This window comes from Etheostoma cragini, chromosome 23 (assembly GCF_013103735.1).
Source record: "Etheostoma cragini isolate CJK2018 chromosome 23, CSU_Ecrag_1.0, whole genome shotgun sequence".
Lineage (NCBI taxonomy): Eukaryota > Metazoa > Chordata > Actinopteri > Perciformes > Percidae > Etheostoma > Etheostoma cragini.
Window position 1 is genome coordinate 7602630 of NC_048429.1, and position 20111 is coordinate 7622740.

A 20111-nucleotide genomic window follows, 5' to 3' on the forward strand; every position below is an offset into this window, starting at 1 on the left:
GTCAGGTTATATTAGGCGCCGAGGGAAGAGCCTTGTGTAAAAAAAAAAAAAAGAGAGCCTTGTGTAGTCTAAGTAGAGACCGCGGAAACGATAAGACACAGAGGTTTTGGTGTGTACTTTTACATGCTGCATCTTGGGGGGAATTGTTAAATAATCCTGTTATTATAAAACGACACCGGAGCAGAAGAGGGAGTACGAGGGGATCATGACGTAACCGTTTCCATAGGCGACTGGTATGCTGGCTAAGCCAATGGGAATCCACACCAGCGGTGATACCCATCCTCCTTTTGACTTGCATCGCATGTCCCCGGCAGTGTTGTGACAGAAAGGAAACAGGCGAGGCAAGATATATACCGTCAGCCTATTTCCGTCTTCGTAAATGTCTACCAAAATAAACTAGACAAACTCTCATTTTGGCCGGTTGTGTCCAACATCTTTTCACATGTAATGCTTAAGTTCTTAGAAAAGTAATGATAGCGTTATGAGACAGATAAATCCCAATATATTAATGAAAAAGACAGGTGCTTTGGTCTGCACCTGTTCTATGATGAAGTGATAATTTGTGATTGGCCACTGTGTTCTTTGGGTTAATTTGGATAAATTTGCGTATTAACATTGTGCCAGTTAACTAGTGTTATGCAGCTGTACTTTTGTGCCATGCAGTTTCCGGTCTAGTGGACATAGGTTTTCCATAGGCTCAAGCATTGATGTTTTAGGAGAACGTGCTAAAGTGGGATGGTAACTATCTTGACTGTTCTGGACGGAGACTGTGGTTGTGGTTGTGACAGCGCAGTGGGCGGGATTTTACCTCAGCTCACTGGAGAGAGTCTAGTCTTTGGTGAGACTGAGGGGGAGTTACAGAGAGAAAGGGACATAGGGTGCTCTTCAGAGAACGGAGTAAGTATTTTTGGTCATATTTGCTGTGCTAGCGCGACAAAATGCCGCAAGATAAGGGCTGCGTCCAAGTGTTTCAGATGTTGCATAGAGAACCGTGACCGGTTATGTCTTTATTTTTGTGTGCAATGATCAACGAGGGCCAGCCACCGGTGGGTAGCTGCCTTGATTAGTTAGCTTTATACGAAGCTAACATCGTTAGCCAACGTTATATCTTTGAGAGATACTGGCATTGGGCGTCTCGTTTTCCAACCCATGTAGCTATTCTGCCAGGATGCTGCCAGATTTTCTTTGATTGTGCTTAGATGACTAAGACGTGTGCATAGCCCTGGGCTAAGTTGCTCGACTTGTCAATCTTTTAGAAGTAAGTTACCCTTTGTGTATTTCACTTCTTTGCAATCAGCGTAAGCGAACGCTTGGTAGCTAGTTGGCTAACATTGTGCGCTAGCCTGGGACGTTGTTTTACAACGTTGGACTAGTCTTTCGTGGACAGCTGATTGACGTTTATACATTGAGGCTCATCATTTAGTGACTACCGTTGAAATAACGCTTACGTTACTTGAAATGTGGACTCGACGCGAGAAAGTAACCTGTATTTCATTCTAAATTACAAATCCCAGAGTTACAATGGGGTCCGTTTAAGGACCTGTCATTCAGTCAATTTAACGTAATACGGACCCCTTTTACAGGCAGATAGATAATACCAGTAAGCTCACGTTAGGGGGGAAACGTTATCTTTAACGTAATATTTTTTGCCCGACTTAGAACGCTGTTCTCCGTGCATTGGACTCCACACGCTGCGGTTGCTCACGCGGATCATTTGGGGAGCTTACAGAGTGGCACCCCATGTAGGCACATTTAAGTTACTTTTGGATGACTGTCACCACAGAGCCGATAACGTTACAGTAAATGTGCAGTTTAAAGAAACCCAGTAACGTCGTTCAGCAACCGACAAAGTCTCACCATGATGTTAAAGCAAGCATCTGTTCGGGTAATGTCGTTTTATGGCGTTATGTCTAACGTGGGTTTTCTGTGTGTGTGTGTGTGTGTGTGTTTGTTATCCAGCCTTTAGTTGTAATGTCAACCTGCACGGTGCCTTTTTTATCAATTGGAGCGAGCTACCAAGACTAAATGTCATAGAAGGAAACTCCCACCTTATATTAGTTCAAGTTATAACGCTATAGATAAACGTTCACTTTATGACAAGCACGTCAACTGCAACTATTAGTCTAAACCTTAAACATAGCATGCCGGTTTAAATGAATATGGCAGTTACCTTTATAACGACATGGACCTTATATTCCCTACGTTTTCCAGCCACATCAAGTTGATTACGTACTGTAGTGCTGGGTGATATTGCCAAAATCTTCTATCCCGATATAGGTAATTTCATATCTCGATAACGATATATGCCACAATATTGTATATCAATACATAAATAGTTAATATGAAATAATCACATGGCAAACCCTATTTTATATGCCTTTGTGTGAATTAAATGCTGGATGAATGAAAAGTACTAAGTTTTTTCTTATGTTCTTAAGAAGTTTTTTGTGCAAAATTAACATAGCTTGCAAGGATCTGATTGTAAAGTGTCCTCCAAATGACGTAATATTGCTGTAATGCAGTTCAGCAGCTGGTTATTCAAAATTGCAGTACAAATGATATAGAGAATTTTACAAAATTGATATTTTTGTATCGCTTTAAATATACATATTGTCATATTGCCCAGCCCTACGTTACACACTTGACCTTTTAATACACAATGTCATATACTTTTGCACTCGATAACATAGCACTCACGTTTCCACGTTGATGTTAAGTGCAGCCACTAAGCACCTTTTGGTGTCTAGTTTAAGGGATCACGCCTTATCCAATTAAATAGCACCCGGTTTGCTGCAGCACCAGCAGTGTCTTCCTGCGTTTGTGTAATGATGACTTGTGATCCTACAGTGGATTGCAAATAGTGTTGTAGTTTTATCAAAAATACATTGGAACACGGGATATTAGCATGGGCTTGAAGTGATTAGACTGTGACTCAGTGAGATAAGTTGTGCCAGTCACTGTAGTATGGCATAGTAGATTGTAGTTGTAGACCTGTTACATAATAAAATGTCCGGTTTAGCTAAACTATTCCAAGACCAAGCACTATAATCAGAATATCTTGTTGCCCAGTATGTGCTAGACATAATCAGTTGTTGGCATTCTATTTCATTTTTGAATAGTAATGTCTGCAATATGTAGATTTTACTACATTTAAAGAAATATCCAAGTTTAGGCATGTGTCATTATAGCTATCTAGCTCAGCATTTTGATTCAGAGTTTGTTCAATGATTCACTTAAACCATCAGTAACACTATCTGTTGCTGTGTCTGAGCCCTTTGAATTCAGACTGTTGCTGTCACTCAAGAATGCCAAAAATATCCTTCTTATTCCTTGCTTTTTCATAATGGCTGACTATTGACAGTACTGCTCCTCCTCAAGGATATGAGTCAGTATTTGTTACACTTACTTTGTAAATTGTTTTGGAAAATGGTTTTTTATCTCAAAGGCAAGGTCATGTGACCTATTTGGCTGTGCGGTTCAGGTTGATAGCATTTCCCCTGCTTACATTTCTAGACCAACAACTTTTCAAGACTACAACTCTAGGTTTTGAATTCTTTACACAGTGAGGTTAATTAGCCATGCTGGAGAGTATGTGATTTCTAATAATCTAACATCATAGCCTACTGTTAAAATAAGTGCCATCTCTTCTTCTCATGGCACAGGATTTTTTAGTTGTCACATAGCCATAGTTACTGTGAAGTAATGCAGTGTACTTAGTACATTTTCTTCCAGCCATTTCTCGCCTGTCATGTCTGCCAGTAACTCATCACGGATGAGTCCTCCATTACAGCTGCTTGATAAATCCACTGTTTCCATCGTCATGCTCTGCACTTCAGTCAATTTACAAGCACAGCCTGCTGAAATTTAAGTAATATTGTTAATAGCAACAATTGCTAACACTTGTCCTCGGCTCAGTCTGCATTACTTTGTAAATGTTTTTTAACTGCCTAGTATAAAGCATTATTTTAGAGCGCAAGCCACTGTAGGTCATCAATCTAAGGTGACACTGACATTGAAAGCTAAATATAGACTGTTTTTTTTTTACCATCTACAAGTACAATGTATTTATGGAACTATTTACTTATGGTGAAGTTTTGCTTATCTATCTGTCCCTGTTTGGTTTGTAAATCCAAGGTTATTCCAAGCAGAGGTTGGTTAGCCTACATGGAGTTGGAGCAATTCATTACTACTCATTCAATCAAATATGACCAAAAGGGCAGGAGAAAAAGACTAGACAGGTGCAAGTAAAAATAATTAGCTTTTTCTAAACAGGATTTCACAAAATAGGCCTAGTTGCTGAAAAACATTCCACTACTAATTGGATAAACTCTGATCCCGCTCACTAAAACACACTGCAAAATATCATGAATTAGTCTTCAAGACCGCTAAATGGTGCTACGAATGGTGCTAAGCTATGCTGTGAGTCCTTCTGCGGCCTGCAGGACCCTTCACGTTATGCCCCCCATGCCCCTGTCTTGCAGTCTGCAGACAGACCCTTCTCTACCAGTCAGTCAAGCGAACATTTATGTTAGTTTTGGCGTTTCCGGAAAGCTGGAGGATTTTCTCCTGGATGGTTTTCTGAAGCCCTGCTACCAGACTAGTGGAGAAAGGCCTATGGCTGCCTTGTCATAATAGTGTAGCTGATAAGTGAGATAATACTACCCATTCAGATCTCTAAAAATGTAAAACGTAACCTCCCAGAACTCCATCTCATGAGTTATTTTGTAATAATCTTATCAGTGGCATTACTTAAGTGGCACTAAATAAGACAAAGCTGACATTTAAGAACCCGGGACTCTGTTGTCTTTAGAACACTCACTATCTATAGACAAACACACATGCACATTTTTGTCTTGGGCTTCCTGGTAATGCTGCCATTGCAGGTGTAGCTCACTCACACTGGATGCAGTATTTAACTGAGTGTAGGCATGGATGGTTAGATTGATCCTCTACTAAGAGATAACCGTAGCCCCTGTGAATATAGTTATTCTGTATCAAAACAGTAGTCTAAATCTTTTTATGACTTAGTCATATATATATAATGTTAACATTTACAGTTTGGGCTTACTTGGACTGAAACCGGATGAATTGGAAAGTGCTGTGTAGCAGCATAGACCTAGCCAGTAATAGCTTTCAGACTTAATTTACTTCCATCTTAGTCTATAATAGCATTGTCTACATTTATGTTTGGCTTTTACAAATTGCATTCCCTACCACAGGTCTTGGTGAAATGACTCTAATGCTTAACTCTAGTGCGTCCTGAAATTGTAATGGTAAGGACAGCAAGGTCAGACCGTGGCAGCAAATGGCAGGGCGGCAGGACCTCAGGCCACTGAGCTGCTATGTAGAATCACGCATAACAAAGAACACAGTCCCTCTCATCTTCAAAGTGTTTCGATGAAAGATGCATCATTTTGGAATATTTTCCATCCTTTGGACATGAAGGACTCTGTAACGGCTAAATAAAACCATCCCTCTTGGTTTTCTTTTATCTAAAGGAAAAATTAATAGTTGGTACTTAAAATGTTTTCATCCACAGGATAGTCTTTTTAGGAGTCGGTAATGCCTGGAAAAAGTAAATGGAAAAAGTAGACTGCATGATTGCTCCGTATGACCTCTCACCATTTCACCCAGGCATTGTCACAAAGATTACAAGTTGTACTGGCGTGAAGAAACGCTGGAATACTATAAACCTTTTGGAAAAAATGCCTTGGTTACCTTGTTTCAAGCCATTCTAGCGTGGTGTAGAAAGCCTCCAGGAAGACTCAGCTTGATTTGTGCCAGTCCTAAATTAATATTCAATGAGCGTGACTCTGGTTGGCTAACTGCTAGCCATTGAGAGCCTGGCTATCAGCATCCTATACCCAGCCCAACTGGGCGAGCTCATGAATAGTAATGAGCTCAGGAAACATGACATCAGACTGACCAGCTTTTCTAATTGACCTGACTCCTCCGCTTATTTCCTTTCAGTGTTTAGAGCTGACAGAGGAGGTAGCAGTTCATTTTCACATTCACCACATAACACAAACACATATGGACCTAACATATTTGAAAACAATACAAGTAAAAACGGTTTTGTGTGGCAAGGCCCCTTTTTAAGTAAGTGGTTACAATTAAATGTCCAGCTTTCACATCAGCTGTATTTAGTTGAACAAACTTAATAAGAACTCAGTCACCTTCACTTGAGCATCCATGGATTGAACGAGTTCTTGAATAGAATTGATATTTTTTGACGGACCCTTTTCATGAACAATGCAATTGCCAACACAATTTAGGGCTGAACAATAGTGTGTTTTACCATCGACATTGCGATCTGTGCATGCGTGATACTCGCTTGATAGAAAAGTAAACTTTCAACGGTCTCCTTTTACATGCTTATTAGAAGCCATAGACTTCTGTCTCTGATCTAACGTCATTTACACTGCTTTAATTGTTCTTGGATACACAGTTTGTTGCTAGTGTGTGTGACATGCAGGTTTTATCAATTTATCAAAGTAACAAGCTGGCCCTGCCAGTGGACCACAACCTGGAACTTAGAGGAAGCAACATGCAGTCATTGTCATACACTTTAGCCTGGATTGTTAGGATTATATGAATACAATGGTGTCTTGGTAGTCAACCAGCGTATTTCTGCCTAATTTCCCTTTCCAAAATCACTTCAGAAGAGTTGTCACAGCGCTGACGTGCTTTGGTGTTTTTCAAGCCAAAAGCCTTTAGTTTGGTTGAATCAAACTAGAGTTTGTTTGCCCCGCTGCTGCAGTTCATTTGGGCAGGTGAGAATGTGGCAATCAACTCTGGTAGGCACCAAACGCAAACCAAACAAGTGTACCAAGACCTGCTTGAAGAGGTGGTCGCGGTACGCTGTCAATCAAACTCCGGAGATGTTCCTTTATGGGAATGTGATCCGTACTCGAACTGCACCAGCTATACAAACTCTGCCAGTCTGAGCTAATGTCTCCTGTAGTCAGGTGTGTTTAGCAGTCTGTGATGCAGCAGAGCAGCAAACTCTTGCAGTGTTTCTATCATATATGCAGAAATAGACTGCGGTCAAGCTCGCCATCAGTCACTCTTATCAAATACGAGTCGAGTCACTCGAGTCAGTCACTCGTATCTCCTTGGTCAGGCATGCAGATGCTGAAATTGCAGACAGACGCCGGCGAGCAGAGCAAATTCCTCGGTGACCGGAGCAGATGTAGAAACGTCTCTTGCAAAACAATGTCTGATAATTTTAATGAAATGAGCTGGTTTGACCATTAGACCAGAACACAGGACCTTCTTCCTGTATTTACTTTCTTGCTCCCGCCCCCGGACCAATCCGACCAATAAGAGGGCTGGACGTTTTTGCCTGATGACGCAATTTGGTACGCTTGGAGTTTTTCAGGTGTCAAACCAAACCAAACCGACCAAAGGGAAATCGCTCCAAGTTTAATTACTCACCAACTGATTCGGACCAAAGCAAACATACTACAGGTGTGAAAATGCCTTTAGATCCAGGTTGAAATTATGTTATGTTTTTTTATATATACATATATATCGTCAATTTAGATAACATGTCCCTCTATCCGTGAAGTAAGAAGAGCTAAAGAGGAAAAGTGTGTTGATGGTGACCCCCATGATTGCGTTTGTATAAGTTGGCAGCCTTGCGGCGTTTGCGGAAGTTCCAGTCTGTGGGTTGAAGTAGTGCTCTTAACTTCGAGCCATGCAGCACAAGGAGGGCTGGGTGTCTCTGCTTTGTACCCTCCACATTTACATGGCCTGACCCAGTTCAGCAATGACTAGCGGTGGGGGAGGGGTCAGACTGGGGGAAGCTAAAAATACCACCCCTGGCATTAGGCAGCTCCATTGCAGAGGGATCCCTAGAATTGCTACCCTTGACTTGCATTGACGTGTTGGCACATAGAGGTGTACAAACTGCCAGAGGGTTTCCTTAACGTGGAGACAAAGACATGAGTATATTTCTGAGATGCCCACCGCTGTTGTCCGATCCACTTGTTACCGCTTGCCACAGCCCTCTGGGTGGAGCATTTAGTGGACATCTAATGTGTGATAGCAGCCATTAAAAGCTTCGGCAGAGAACAGACTCCGGTCATTGAGTAAAACCACCTCATATCAATGCTGAGCTTGTGTGAAAAGGGTTAACCTTAGCCACTGTCATTCAACCATACCATGCCAGCTGTTGGCTTGGCGATCCAATCACAATGACTTTCCACTGTTGTGACATGTGACCTCCTCCGCAACCCGAAACTGTCGCAGCGCAGCAAATGTTGGCACTTCCTTCATCTTGGGGGCGTTGTTGCTGCTCGTGGGGTTAGGGAGCGTGAATGTGGGAGAGGCTCCATAGAGTACGACTGTGAAATGGAGAAGGCAGAGAATTGCATTTGTTACTATAGACTGCACATGGCTCTGCCCATGTGGTAGCACCCAAATATTCCTACTATTTCAAGATATACGTTTTTTTAGAGACCATTTAAACAGCCACGTGGTATTGCTTGAAACAAGAATATACATTTAAGCCGTAAGTGAAATTAACTTGGCCTTTTGTCTGTTTGTGAGAAAGGGCTACTGTTAGGCACAAATAACTCATGTTCTTACATGTGAAAAGGTGTTAGCACAATGTGAATTGACAATATGATAGGCTGAATTCATTACTAACGGATAAGTCGTTTTCTATTTTTTTTAATCCGTTTTTTATTCTGTATAGTTTTTGTTTTCATTTTAAGAAGTCAAGCAAATGGGAAAGAATGACCCTTTTAACCAATGAGATCAATATACTGCAGCATGTCTTATTAGTGTGAAATAATTTGGTATAGAGCTGAGCAGTGTCAGCATTCTCATATAGTGGTTCATTATCATATATCATATTGTTGCCCCGAATAGCCCCAATTCTTTCTTACACCGATGTCTGTTAACGACAACTAATGTTTGAATCAAAAATTTTGTTCAGCTGTACTATACAACAGAACTTAGTGCATGAATGACTCCCTAATCCAAGAGATGGGAGACTTGTTTTGTCAGTCATTGGGAAGCACAAAGATGTTGCATAACTGACTAACTTTGCGGAAAGATGAACCTCAAGTAAACATTTCTGAAAGATTTGTTTGATATTTCCTGGCATATTTGTCTAATCCCCCCCAAATGCCTTTTTATGTGTTTCATGGACATCAGACCAGTGGTGTGAAAAATAATTAATGATGACGTAGGTGTTGATAAGTAGGCAAGATGTCAGCATGCTTCTAAGATGTCCCCCTAAACCTGTGTTCAATACAAGAGGTGCAAGAGTATTTCCTCTTTAAAATAGGGATTTCTGCGATCTCTCCCACCTCAGTAATACACTGAGGCCTGCAATAATGCTGTGTAATAAATAATAAATTCTGTCCCGTTTTCCATGGCAGATGGCTTCAGATAGCATCTCAACATGTGACAGAATAGTTTCCAAGAATCTCAATGGAATAAACTGCAAGCATTGATTTGTGCATTGAGCATTGATAAAGGCTACATTTTCTCTTATTTACGTCTGTGTCCCAGTTTAAAGTTCTGACATAATCTGAGTTTTGAGTTTTAATTTGGAGTTGCATGTTCAAAGTTTGGCGTAAAAACAGATTAATGGTGTTCTTGCAAACATGTTTTGTTCTCAACCATAGTCAGAAATTCATAAAGTCCCGTTTTGTCTGCACTGGTGCTGTTTATAAAGGTGCTCTGTCACACGTATTTCATTACTTTGTGGTCTGAAGTTCTATCATGGACTCTGTAACAATTTTTGTGGAAAGAATGCCTTGGTAACCTTGTTTCAAGCCATTCTAATTTGGCGTAGAAAGCCTGCAGGAAGACTCTGCTCATTTTGTACCAGTTCTCATTAATATTCAATGATCTAAGATGCTTGACTCTGATTGGCTAACAGATAGCCAGGCTCTCAATAATCAGCATCCTTTACCCAGCCCAAATGGGCTCATGAATAGTAATGAGCTCAGGCAACATGACATCAGACTGACCAGCTTTTGATATCGGCCTGAATTCTCCGCTTATTTCTTTTCAGTGTATAGAGCCGACAGAGGAGGTAGCACTTCAGTTTTGCTTTCACGACGAACACATATGGACCTAACATATTTTGGAGAAAAAAAATGCAAGGAAAAAGGTTTTGTGTGTCAGGGCCCCTTTAATGTATCCAATGGTTGAGTCCGGTGTCCTTGTTCAGTGCCAATCATAGTCTGACATGGCTTTCCACCTGAAAGTACAGTGTATGGTCCAGACTAGTCATCTGTCATCAGGCTCATTGTGTTAAATCTTTCCAATAGATCTAGTTTAGTCCCTCAAATTCATCACATCAATTAATCTAAAACAGATTGATTGTACTGTGATGTTTTATGTTCATAGGTCAACATATGTTTCTATCTGAGCCTAGAGAAATTCCCATCAATTTGTGCGACATGAATGAATCAGCCTGATGAATGGACAGCAGCCTCCCATTAGAATGGTCTCTCCCATGTAAAGCACCATGGAGCTCCCTGATACCACAGATAGTCTTAATTAGATTAAACGGGAGGCTTTTCCTGAGCTAATCAGTCACTTGATCCCTGCTCTCTGCGTTACCCCACCAGTTACACTGCAGGGAAGCTGGTGGCGGAGGTTTCTCATTTATTTTTTCAATGACACACCTACTGTGTGATGTTTGACATGGCGGGGTACTGTGAAACAATCTTCTGGGTATTTATTGAAAGGATTTGACTGTAATGCTGTACCTAACACCAGGTTGTACTAGAGGAGGCAATTGCCGTTCTTTATCATGAGGATTGCCCTAGGGTGTGCTTTAAAAGTAAGTTCTCTGAACATTGCTTTTCTCATAGGAGTAAGAATCCTCTGTGGGGTTGGGGAGGGGGAAAGGGGCGTTATTAAAACCTTCTAATGATCAATATAAATCTAACAACATTTAAAGAGTGGCTGTCCAAAAATCAGTTAAGTAATAATAAAAATGCATGACAAACCAGTGATTAAGCTTACATCGTATGTGCATTGAGTAGTTTTAACACATATACTTTGGCCAATCAGAACAGAGGATTTCCGTAGACCAGATAGAGGCTATTGAGTAGTTATTAGTTTATTTTGTGGTTATTACTATTACTGCTATATCATTAATATTTCACCATTACAAGTATTTTTATTATTATATTAGCACCTTTTACATTAAACTGTCACAAAGTGCTTCGCAACAGTAAAATGGTTGAAAAGAACAAGCAGGAAAAAAAGAATAAAATAAAAACTTAAACACAACATTACAAACATGAGACAAAGGCCAGTTTAAATAGATGAATCTTTGTAGTTTTTTTACAATCCCTGGGAGCAGCTCAGCACAGTGGCTACTGAGTGCACATTACTTGCCAAGTTTTTGTCCAGATGACCAAATTATTTTATTATAACTCAAATACAGGTTATCATAACTTCGTAGCAATGGCTATGGCAGTTTTGCTAATTACTTTGCTATTTGTCTCAGCAGCCAGGTGGTTTCCATGTTTGCTCTTATGCAGCAGTAAGTTGTTTTAACAAAAGTGTCTGTGCTAGTGTTTGTTTTGTAATTGAAAGAAACCGAATTGATAACACACATTGTTAAACATGCTATATATTGAAAGCAAATATGTTGTCAGTGGGATATTAACACATGTACGGGGAACCCTGCTATACATGAACTATACATGAAATAACAGTTGGTAGCATTACTAATGACATTTTGACATGCTCTGTTTAATGTTCTTCTCTTTCAGATCTGCATGCATGGTGATCTCTGCCTCTGTGGGTGATCCTCAGTCACCATGAAAGACTAGGAACTCAGCTCTCCGAGGGAAATGGCTTGTTTTGTAATATCCCTGCCCTGCTACCTGCCATATGACTCCACCTGCCTCTGAAGGGCCTGCCAGCTGTTTATGGGAACTACAACTGTGTGATCGATCTCTTGAGGATTTAAGCTTTTCCAGGACAACACTTTTTATTTTTTTCTCCCCCCATTGTTGAGCTGAAGCAGCAACGCTTTGCAATAGAGCGGGGAGGCAACGAGACAATGGCAAACAACTCATACAGTGGGGTGAAGAACTCCATGGTGGAAGCCAACCACGATGGAGAGTTTGGCTGCACGCTCAATGAACTGCGCTCGCTTATGGAACTGAGAGGCGCAGAGGCGATAGTCAAAATTGGGGAATCTTATGAGGATATTAAAGGACTCTGCAACCGGTTAAAAACATCACCTATAGATGGTAGAGTAATTTTCCTACTCCACACAATGTTGTCTAATTGGATTAAATCCAGAATGTTTGCACAGCAGTGCTAGTAGCAGGACTGATGGAATGCTAATGTGGCTCACACATAGTTTAAGAGGCATGTAATTGGCCATATCATCTACATTGTGGATACCTTGACATCGCTTCCTTGGAAAACTCATATTTTAGACAGGTGGCCCGGCAGGCTGGCAATGACCTGGGCCAGACCTACTCTATTTCAAGGCCTGTGGTTATGTCCCTCACACCCACCCACCCTCCCTCAGTCCCTTTTCACCTCTGTCTGTCCGTCTCTGTGTGTAGGCTTCAGACAGACCAGCTGTCTGCCTGAACACAGCACCAGGCTGTAGGCTGGGCAATGTCCCACATGTGGCAGACAAAAAAAAGCGGCTGTTAGGCTAGGTAGTAATGACTTGAACATGTTAGGAAAAGACTAAGTTTTCCTTTAGAATCTGTTACTCTCTGGTTACCCATATACTGCACTATAAAGATCGGACTATGCTAAGAGTATGTGGAAATTACTAGTTAGGCTCCAGTAGCACCCCACTAGGGCAGTAGTGGGGATTGGCAGCACCTCTCTTTTTGCCCTTTGGTACCATTCTTTTACTCTGTTTGTCTCTATAGACAGTCCGCCTAATCGCCAGTATGACCTTGACTGAACTCCTATGAGAGGGGATTTTCAGTTTGATCCCAGATTAAAACGGCACCGCATTCACTGTAGCAGCACCAGTCCTCCTGTATGCAAGCAAGCAAGCAAAAAAACCGCCTGGGTTTCATCAAACCAGAAGGAAAGCAGTAAATGTCATGCTATATGACCGCCCAAATCAATCTCATTCAAGAATCACTACTTCGCTATTTATTTATTGACCTTTCATTTATTGACAATATGGTGTACAAGGCACACCACACAGTCCCTTTGCTGCTTTCATTGTCTGTACTACAGGCCAGTAGGCCATTGTCTGAACTGAAGGGAAATTGCTGAATAGGAATTTGGCTGTTGAAAGAGAGTGCGAGTTGTCCAAACATACATGTCAAGTAGGTGAGCATAGAGTCCTGTCATATTTGTAGCATGAGTGACATTGTTTTAAGTGTGAGCGTACTTGTCTTCCCCTGCTTTTTCAACCTAGTCTATGCTACAAAAAAGACTGGATTGCCGAGGCCCATTTATCTTTTTACAGCCTTTTCATATAAAGCACAAATAAGTCTTATCACTGTATTGTTTGCTGTAGGTGGGGAAATACTGTAAGCATGTTTGGAGTATACCTTCAGCTTCTTCTATAGCTGTACACTCTTTATTAATATTCTGCTTATCAGCAGTCTATTATTTACCATCTTCAGATGATCAAACATGTATTTAAGATTATTTTGAACATTTTTTTTATAATTCTAGATTGCTAATGAAAACAAATCTTTAGATAAAAGGGATTGCTAATGTGAAATGAAAAGCTTTTACCCAATTTGTGAAATTGTTTTAATATCCTTAGTTATTTACGACCACACTGATAAGTTTGAATATTTTCACATATAGTTTCCCCTCACAGCAGGTGCTGTTCCTCTTGGTACGCAGCCACTGAGTTTTGACACTTCCAGTTTCAATCAGCTCATTTGTCATTGGCTTGGGAAATTAAGCCATCATTTAAGATTACAGGATCTAGACAATTGAAACAGGATTTCTAATTAGTTGGTTGGTCATTTCTTGAACCTCTTAAGCCAATCCTTTGCTAATGCTCTATTTCCAAGCTCCTTTTTTACCCAAAGAAGTTTAATTGAACTTTGACAATTTTTTAGTGTGGCCTTTTTAAATCACCACCAGTTTCCATGCTACTACATGCCAGTTCAGTCAGATTTCAATTCACCAGGCTGATTCAAATTGATTTTGATCATTTACATATCAATGCTCTGAGTTTGAAAATAATTAATTATGCACATCGTACAATGCACTGTTGTTCTGTTTTGTGATAACGGACACTGTCAAACACTTATTCAGATATTACATTTGTCTATTTGACAAATGTAAACCATCAACCCAGTCACAGTGCTGTAGAATAATGAACAAAAAGTTAAAGCATGAAGTATGATTATATACCTTACTCCCAGGTATATAATATCTAAACTAAAGGATACCAACTTTTAGTTTTAACATGTCTCCTTCTAGGTTGGCTAGTATGCTGTACTTAACAAACAAACACCCTTGTTTCCATGGTAGTGAGGATTAAATTGTGTAGTGCAAAGAGAGAGTTTACCAATACTTGAAGTTGTAGCAGTTGGCCTGGTGTTATTTGTATGAGTTCACTTCCTCTGTGCGTGCAACGTTTTTTTTTTTCTTTCTGGGGAGCTTTCTCTGCTTCAGTAAGTAACCGTGATGAAATAAGTACTAGTTAAGCTTTTTTTTTTATTTTGTAGTTGTGTGGTCGGTTATATAACTGTATTTATACATCAAAATCAGCTCACTCATGGGTAGTTCTTCTCATCTTGTGAAAACGGTTGTATAATATTGTCGGGTGATATTTTTGTAGGAGCTTTGTCAAGACTGCGAAAATAACACTAGTGATGTGTCACCAGGGTAATCTTGGATTTGGCTTGAAGATGGGACATTTAAACTGAAAGCCTGCATTACGTACTTGGGGCGTAGAGTTTGAAAGAAATGGGTGATTAATAGGCATGGAGGGGCTCTATTGAGTTATATCATGAGAAGTGTAGTAATTATGGAGCAGTTATGATGGACTAAGACCCCATGTTTCAAAAAAGAAATAAGGTAGGCAGTCAATGGCATGTCCCACGTCAAGAAAAGCTACATCGCTGCTTCGTCAAGGACTCTGCTGCATAAGTTGTGACCATTCTTGTTTTAGATGATGAAATCACACCATAGTATCATCATTTTCAGCAAGTCGTTCTAACACAGCAGCATTCTTTTTCTCCCAATGGGATCCTTGGTTTTCTCTGCTTAATGAGACTTGAAAATGGGAATGACCCCTTTGCATCAATAATATTGAAAGAGTTGCCCCCATTTTTCCCTTTCACAATTTTGTGTTGATTGCTGTTTTAGTGTAGTCAAATATTTTGGTTGCGCCCTATTGATCAAATCGACTGTGGGCTGAAAGGCTTGCACAATTGGACTACAATTCACGGACAGGCTCTCTGTATCTGTCATTCCAAACAGCACGCCTCCTCATTCAATGGGAAGGTTCAGACCGTTAAATGATAGACTACTCTTTGTAATTCAGGGGCTGGCGTAGCTTGTTTTCAAGTCTGAATTCAAAATGATGTGCTTCAATTGGGCTTTAGCCAGTGAGTAGATGTAACTTATGGCCAGACCCTGCTTCTGTTAATGGAGTTGTTTACTGGGAACTGCGGTGACACGCTGATCTACTTGTAATCTTTGGCTTGAAAGCTGTGATTTGTGAGAACAATCGTTTTCTTGTTTTTTCCGTGTATTTAGTTCTTAATAGTGGGCATGGGTGTCTAGGTTTTGGCAGGTCTAATGGTTTTGCTGATTTTTAGTATCTTTAGCTGTTGAGTTAATAACAATTAAAACCTGATTTATGTTAGTTATTCCACTTTGGTCAGACTCTCTAGCACAAACCGATTTTTAGTGTTTTTGTAGATACTGGGCCATAGCTTCCCGAATGGCATCTTAGGTGGAGCATTATCTCATTCAGTGGTCTTCTCAGAATTCCTGAGTAGGGTGATATTAGTTTCACAAGTATATTACTAGAACACATTTTTGGTTAAATTGCATAATAATGTCCATTAAACACTATTTTTGGTATAATGGTCATGCTATTATGGGTGCAACACTATTATTTCATTTGTTGAGCAAAGCCCTGCTTATTAGCACAGAATCTGCTTATGTGCAACAGCAATGCCCTGATCACTGATACATTGGAAAGGAGTATTGGGATGTAGCCTAATTACTAAAATAATGTTGTTTTTTTGCATTTTATAGAAACCAAGAAATTGTATAAAATAGAAGAAAAAGTGAAAGATATACCTACCTTGTGACCAGACACGCTTTTACCATTTAAGTGGAGTTAATTTTCCCTCTGTGTCTCTTGGTGCAGCATTATTTAGTTGTTCCACTTGATAAATGAAAGATTTTTCAAAAATGCTCTCCGTGTGTATCAGTTGCTACCCAGTGCGTACCTTTTGTGTAAACCCTACATTACTTGCTAAAAGTAATACCATAACTTAAACAGAAATCATGGAATCCAATTATCCTTGTTAGACTCTTATGAGCATAATATCAAATATATATATATATATATATATATATATATATATATATATATATATATATATATATATATATTATTAATAATAATAATAATAATAATAATGGCATCATACACCAATTCTAGTAAACTAACAATTTCTCTGATTCAACTCACCTGTTTAGCAAAGTAGGCCACTTAAAGAAAACTCTTAGGAGCATGAAGTAAGTGCTCTAACTGTTATGTTTGTATATAAGCTTAACATAGAAGTCATGACACACTTCTTCCATTCAGACAGGGACTGTATGTAGAAGAAAGGAAAGTATTTCCACACTGAAAAAATTGCTCAAATACAGCTTGTCCGGTGAGGGGTGTCTCATTGTACTGGACAGTGTGTTGGCACATATCTGCCTACACACTGTTATGTAAAGGCAGTAAAAGAGAAATTGTGACTCTTTTGTTTAATTGTGACAGGCCGGGAGTGAAGGCTTACTTTGACCCTTCACTGCAGGCTGAACTGACAGTTACCAGAGAGGTCAGCTGGGGACAAGCATCCAAATTAAATGGTTAATGATTAGCTGCTTGACTTGAGACCCACTCTGGGTGCTAAAATGATGTGAGGGGCCAAGGCCAACCTATTTTCTGTTTGTGTATCCAATGGAGGGACAGCTTGTGATTGTCCTTTCTCTGTCACTAGTATTTATCGCTCTAATGCAAAGGGAAAATGGGGTGTAAAATTGAGTAGGGTATTAGCTGTCAGCATGTTTTCATTAGCGGCGTAGAGAATCAAAGCAGACGGTGAGAGACAGCCAGGGAGCAGCAACAGGCAGCAATGCCGGATAAACCCCATAGCCTTTTTAATATGCTGTGCTGGTGAGTCATTGTCATTCTTCTCATCCCCCTTTTTAGAAAGGTATGTGTTAGTGTTAGGCTCTAAGGTCAATTAATTGAGGATTATTTTCTTCTTTAATTAAGTGGACTATAACTTTTTAAAGTTAAGTAAAGGATGAAACCAGGGTCCGCAAAAGATGGCCCTGGGTCAGTAAACAGTTGCATGTGGCCACTAAATACAATCAGCCAGTTGCCTTGAAATGGCCAGTGCTTCAAAAAGAAAAAAGAAAAAAAGATTTAATTTAAAAAATAATTCTAGACATTGCTTTGCGAGTGACGTTATTACGTCTGCTCTACTCACGAGCGTTCGCTCCTCCTGTGATTGTCTCCAACTTGAGCTGCAGCAGGTTTGACCGTGGGGATGCGAGTCTGCTAGCTTGACCGCTTTTTCTCAGTCAGCCACATAATAAAGTTCCATATTTGTAATTTGTACCTTTTTAAAATAGCTGCGTTTCTAAAAATGTAGATTGCTGTTAACATTGGTAAGTTCAGCTATGTTTCTAGCTAACATCCGCATAGTTCAGACCGTGTGCATGTGTGTATAATCGGGGCCAGAAGATTATCAGAAAAAACCTATAGATTATGGTCAAGAATAATATCTATTTGAAGTTATTCCAGTGCTCTCATATTGCACAACATTCTAGTAAGTAAGGGCTAATGTAGAGTGAGCCTGTCATTGCTAATTAGAACCCCGACAGGCTGATGCAGGGCTTGAATCAGACTGGAGGGGTTCAATTTGCAATAATGACCAGCTCGCTCTATGTTATCCCGCTTATTAAATGGCTACACGGCTCCTCATACAGAGTTATCTGCTGACATCGCCTACGTCCCAGTCAGGACGGTTAACTTTACCGCTGATGAGCACCGCTATCCGGCAGAAGTCATCCCCTTTTTTTTAATTTAAAAATAGTCTGCTGGAGTCTATAAGAACTCCATCCATAGCAACGGTCTGTTACAATAGAAAAAAAACTGACCGTTACTGATCAAGTATACAACCAGGCCGAGTAATAAAAATTAAGATGGAATAATCAGGACAGTGAGGCAGTGTTTAGATATTCAGTTAGAAGCAGGAAGCTTTGTTTGATAAATGGACAAATTCTACTAATGGTTTAATTGTCAAAAAGCAGTTCTTCACAAAACTGTCTTTCTCATTTTGCCATGACATAGCAAAATCTATTACCTTCGCTTAAAATAACCAAAATGGAATTGCAGTGTAGGGTTGAACTAACAATTATTGTCATTATTGGTTATTCTGCAGATTATTTACTTTTTTGGCCTAATTGTTTTGTCTTTAACCTGTTAGAAAGTAGTGAAAAGTGTTAGAGTAGAATTTCCAGTGGGCCAAGATAATGTCTTCATGTTGCTTGTTGTATTTTACCAAAAGTTTAAAAACCCAAAGATATTTGGTTGACTATCATTAATGACAAAGAAACACAGCCAATATTCCCATTTGAGAAGCTGTAATTAGAGAATTGTTGCATGACTCTCTACTCCAGTCTCCCATCAGTGGTCTATTTTGACAGCATTTCTGATGGAAAATGTTCTCTTTTGCAGAAGAACAATGTCCCGCACTGCCTGGGCTGTTGTCACTGCACAGACTCATTATCCAAATGTTGTCTCATGATTTGCATTGTACCTTGTGTGTGTGTGTGTGTCCATACATTGACCCTACCGATAATTTTTCCTATTAAGACACTGCTATTCAGAGTGTAGCTTGCTTTCAGCAGTCATTAGCGCCACTCTTTATTAGTCTGTCCCTTACATCGTCCCCCCCGACCCAACCCCATTTGCCTGTCAGTCCGTTCCACACAGTCACTCTTCCCTGGCCCCTAATTCTGCTACACGTTCTCTCTGCCACACACACACACATAAAAACAGCTCAATCCAATCTACCCACACACAGTCAGTCAGCATGAATAGGACTAAGGCGTCATCAAATGTGCAAAGGCTCTTTTGAATATATGGTTGTGCCTTGAATGGGTGGCTGAAGAATGCTCTCTGTGCACATGGATGAATGGGTCTCATGCCAACCAGACGTGTGATGTGTCCGAGGGATGACTCTAACAGTCCAGTAGTATACATAAGCACCTGTGAGTCTAAAGCTGATTCTACCTCTCCAGTCAGGCCATTGTATTAAAAAGTCAGTTCATGGGATTAGATTTGACCTCTGTTCTCACATTCTTTTTCAAGCCTGAAAGAGGTGAACATTTTCGACGTTCCCACAGCATGTGTCATTGTCGGCCAGCATTGTCACCTCCACAGCGTCAGAAATGCTGATTCCTTTTGGGGACAATGGTTTTGGAGGCCCAGTGATGAGAGCACAGCTCACTGGCTTTCACTTTTTTAAGACAAGCTTTTCTCCTGTGAACTAAACGTCTACACTAATGAATCCATCTGTGCTCAGATTACACGTATTGCACATAAGGCTTTCTTTATGATTTGTATATTTAACGTTTGTTGTCATATTATTAAATTCCAATATGGATTAGAAATTAAATCCTAAAAATGAAATGCTTTTGTCCTCTCTCCCCTCCTCCCCAGGTCTAAGTGGACAGCCTGGAGACATCGAGAAGCGGAAAACAGTGTTTGGGCAAAATTTAATACCGCCCAAAAAGCCCAAAACCTTCTTACAGTTAGTGTGGGAGGCACTACAGGATGTCACACTGATTATTCTAGAAGTGGCAGCCATAGTTTCACTAGGCCTTTCTTTTTATAGACCTCCAGATGCCGAAAGAACACGTAAGTAACA

General features: G+C 40.2%; 1 protein-coding gene across 6 annotated transcripts in view; it reads left to right on the forward strand.

Moving 5' to 3' along the window:
* The first annotated feature begins 675 nt into the window (after positions 1-675).
* atp2b1a (ATPase plasma membrane Ca2+ transporting 1a) overlaps positions 676-20111 on the forward strand; it is a 38394-nt gene continuing 18958 nt past the window's right edge. For 3 of the 6 annotated variants that reach the window (XM_034863439.1, XM_034863440.1, XM_034863443.1), the window contains exons 1-2: positions 12047-12239; positions 19904-20101. In XM_034863439.1, the coding sequence (XP_034719330.1) occupies positions 12047-12239; positions 19904-20101 (391 nt within the window). Of the gene's footprint in view, positions 898-1027; positions 1047-1240; positions 1259-11753; positions 12240-19903; positions 20102-20111 lie in introns of those variants that run through there. The other 3 variants (XM_034863436.1, XM_034863437.1, XM_034863438.1) reach the window with 3 other exon arrangements.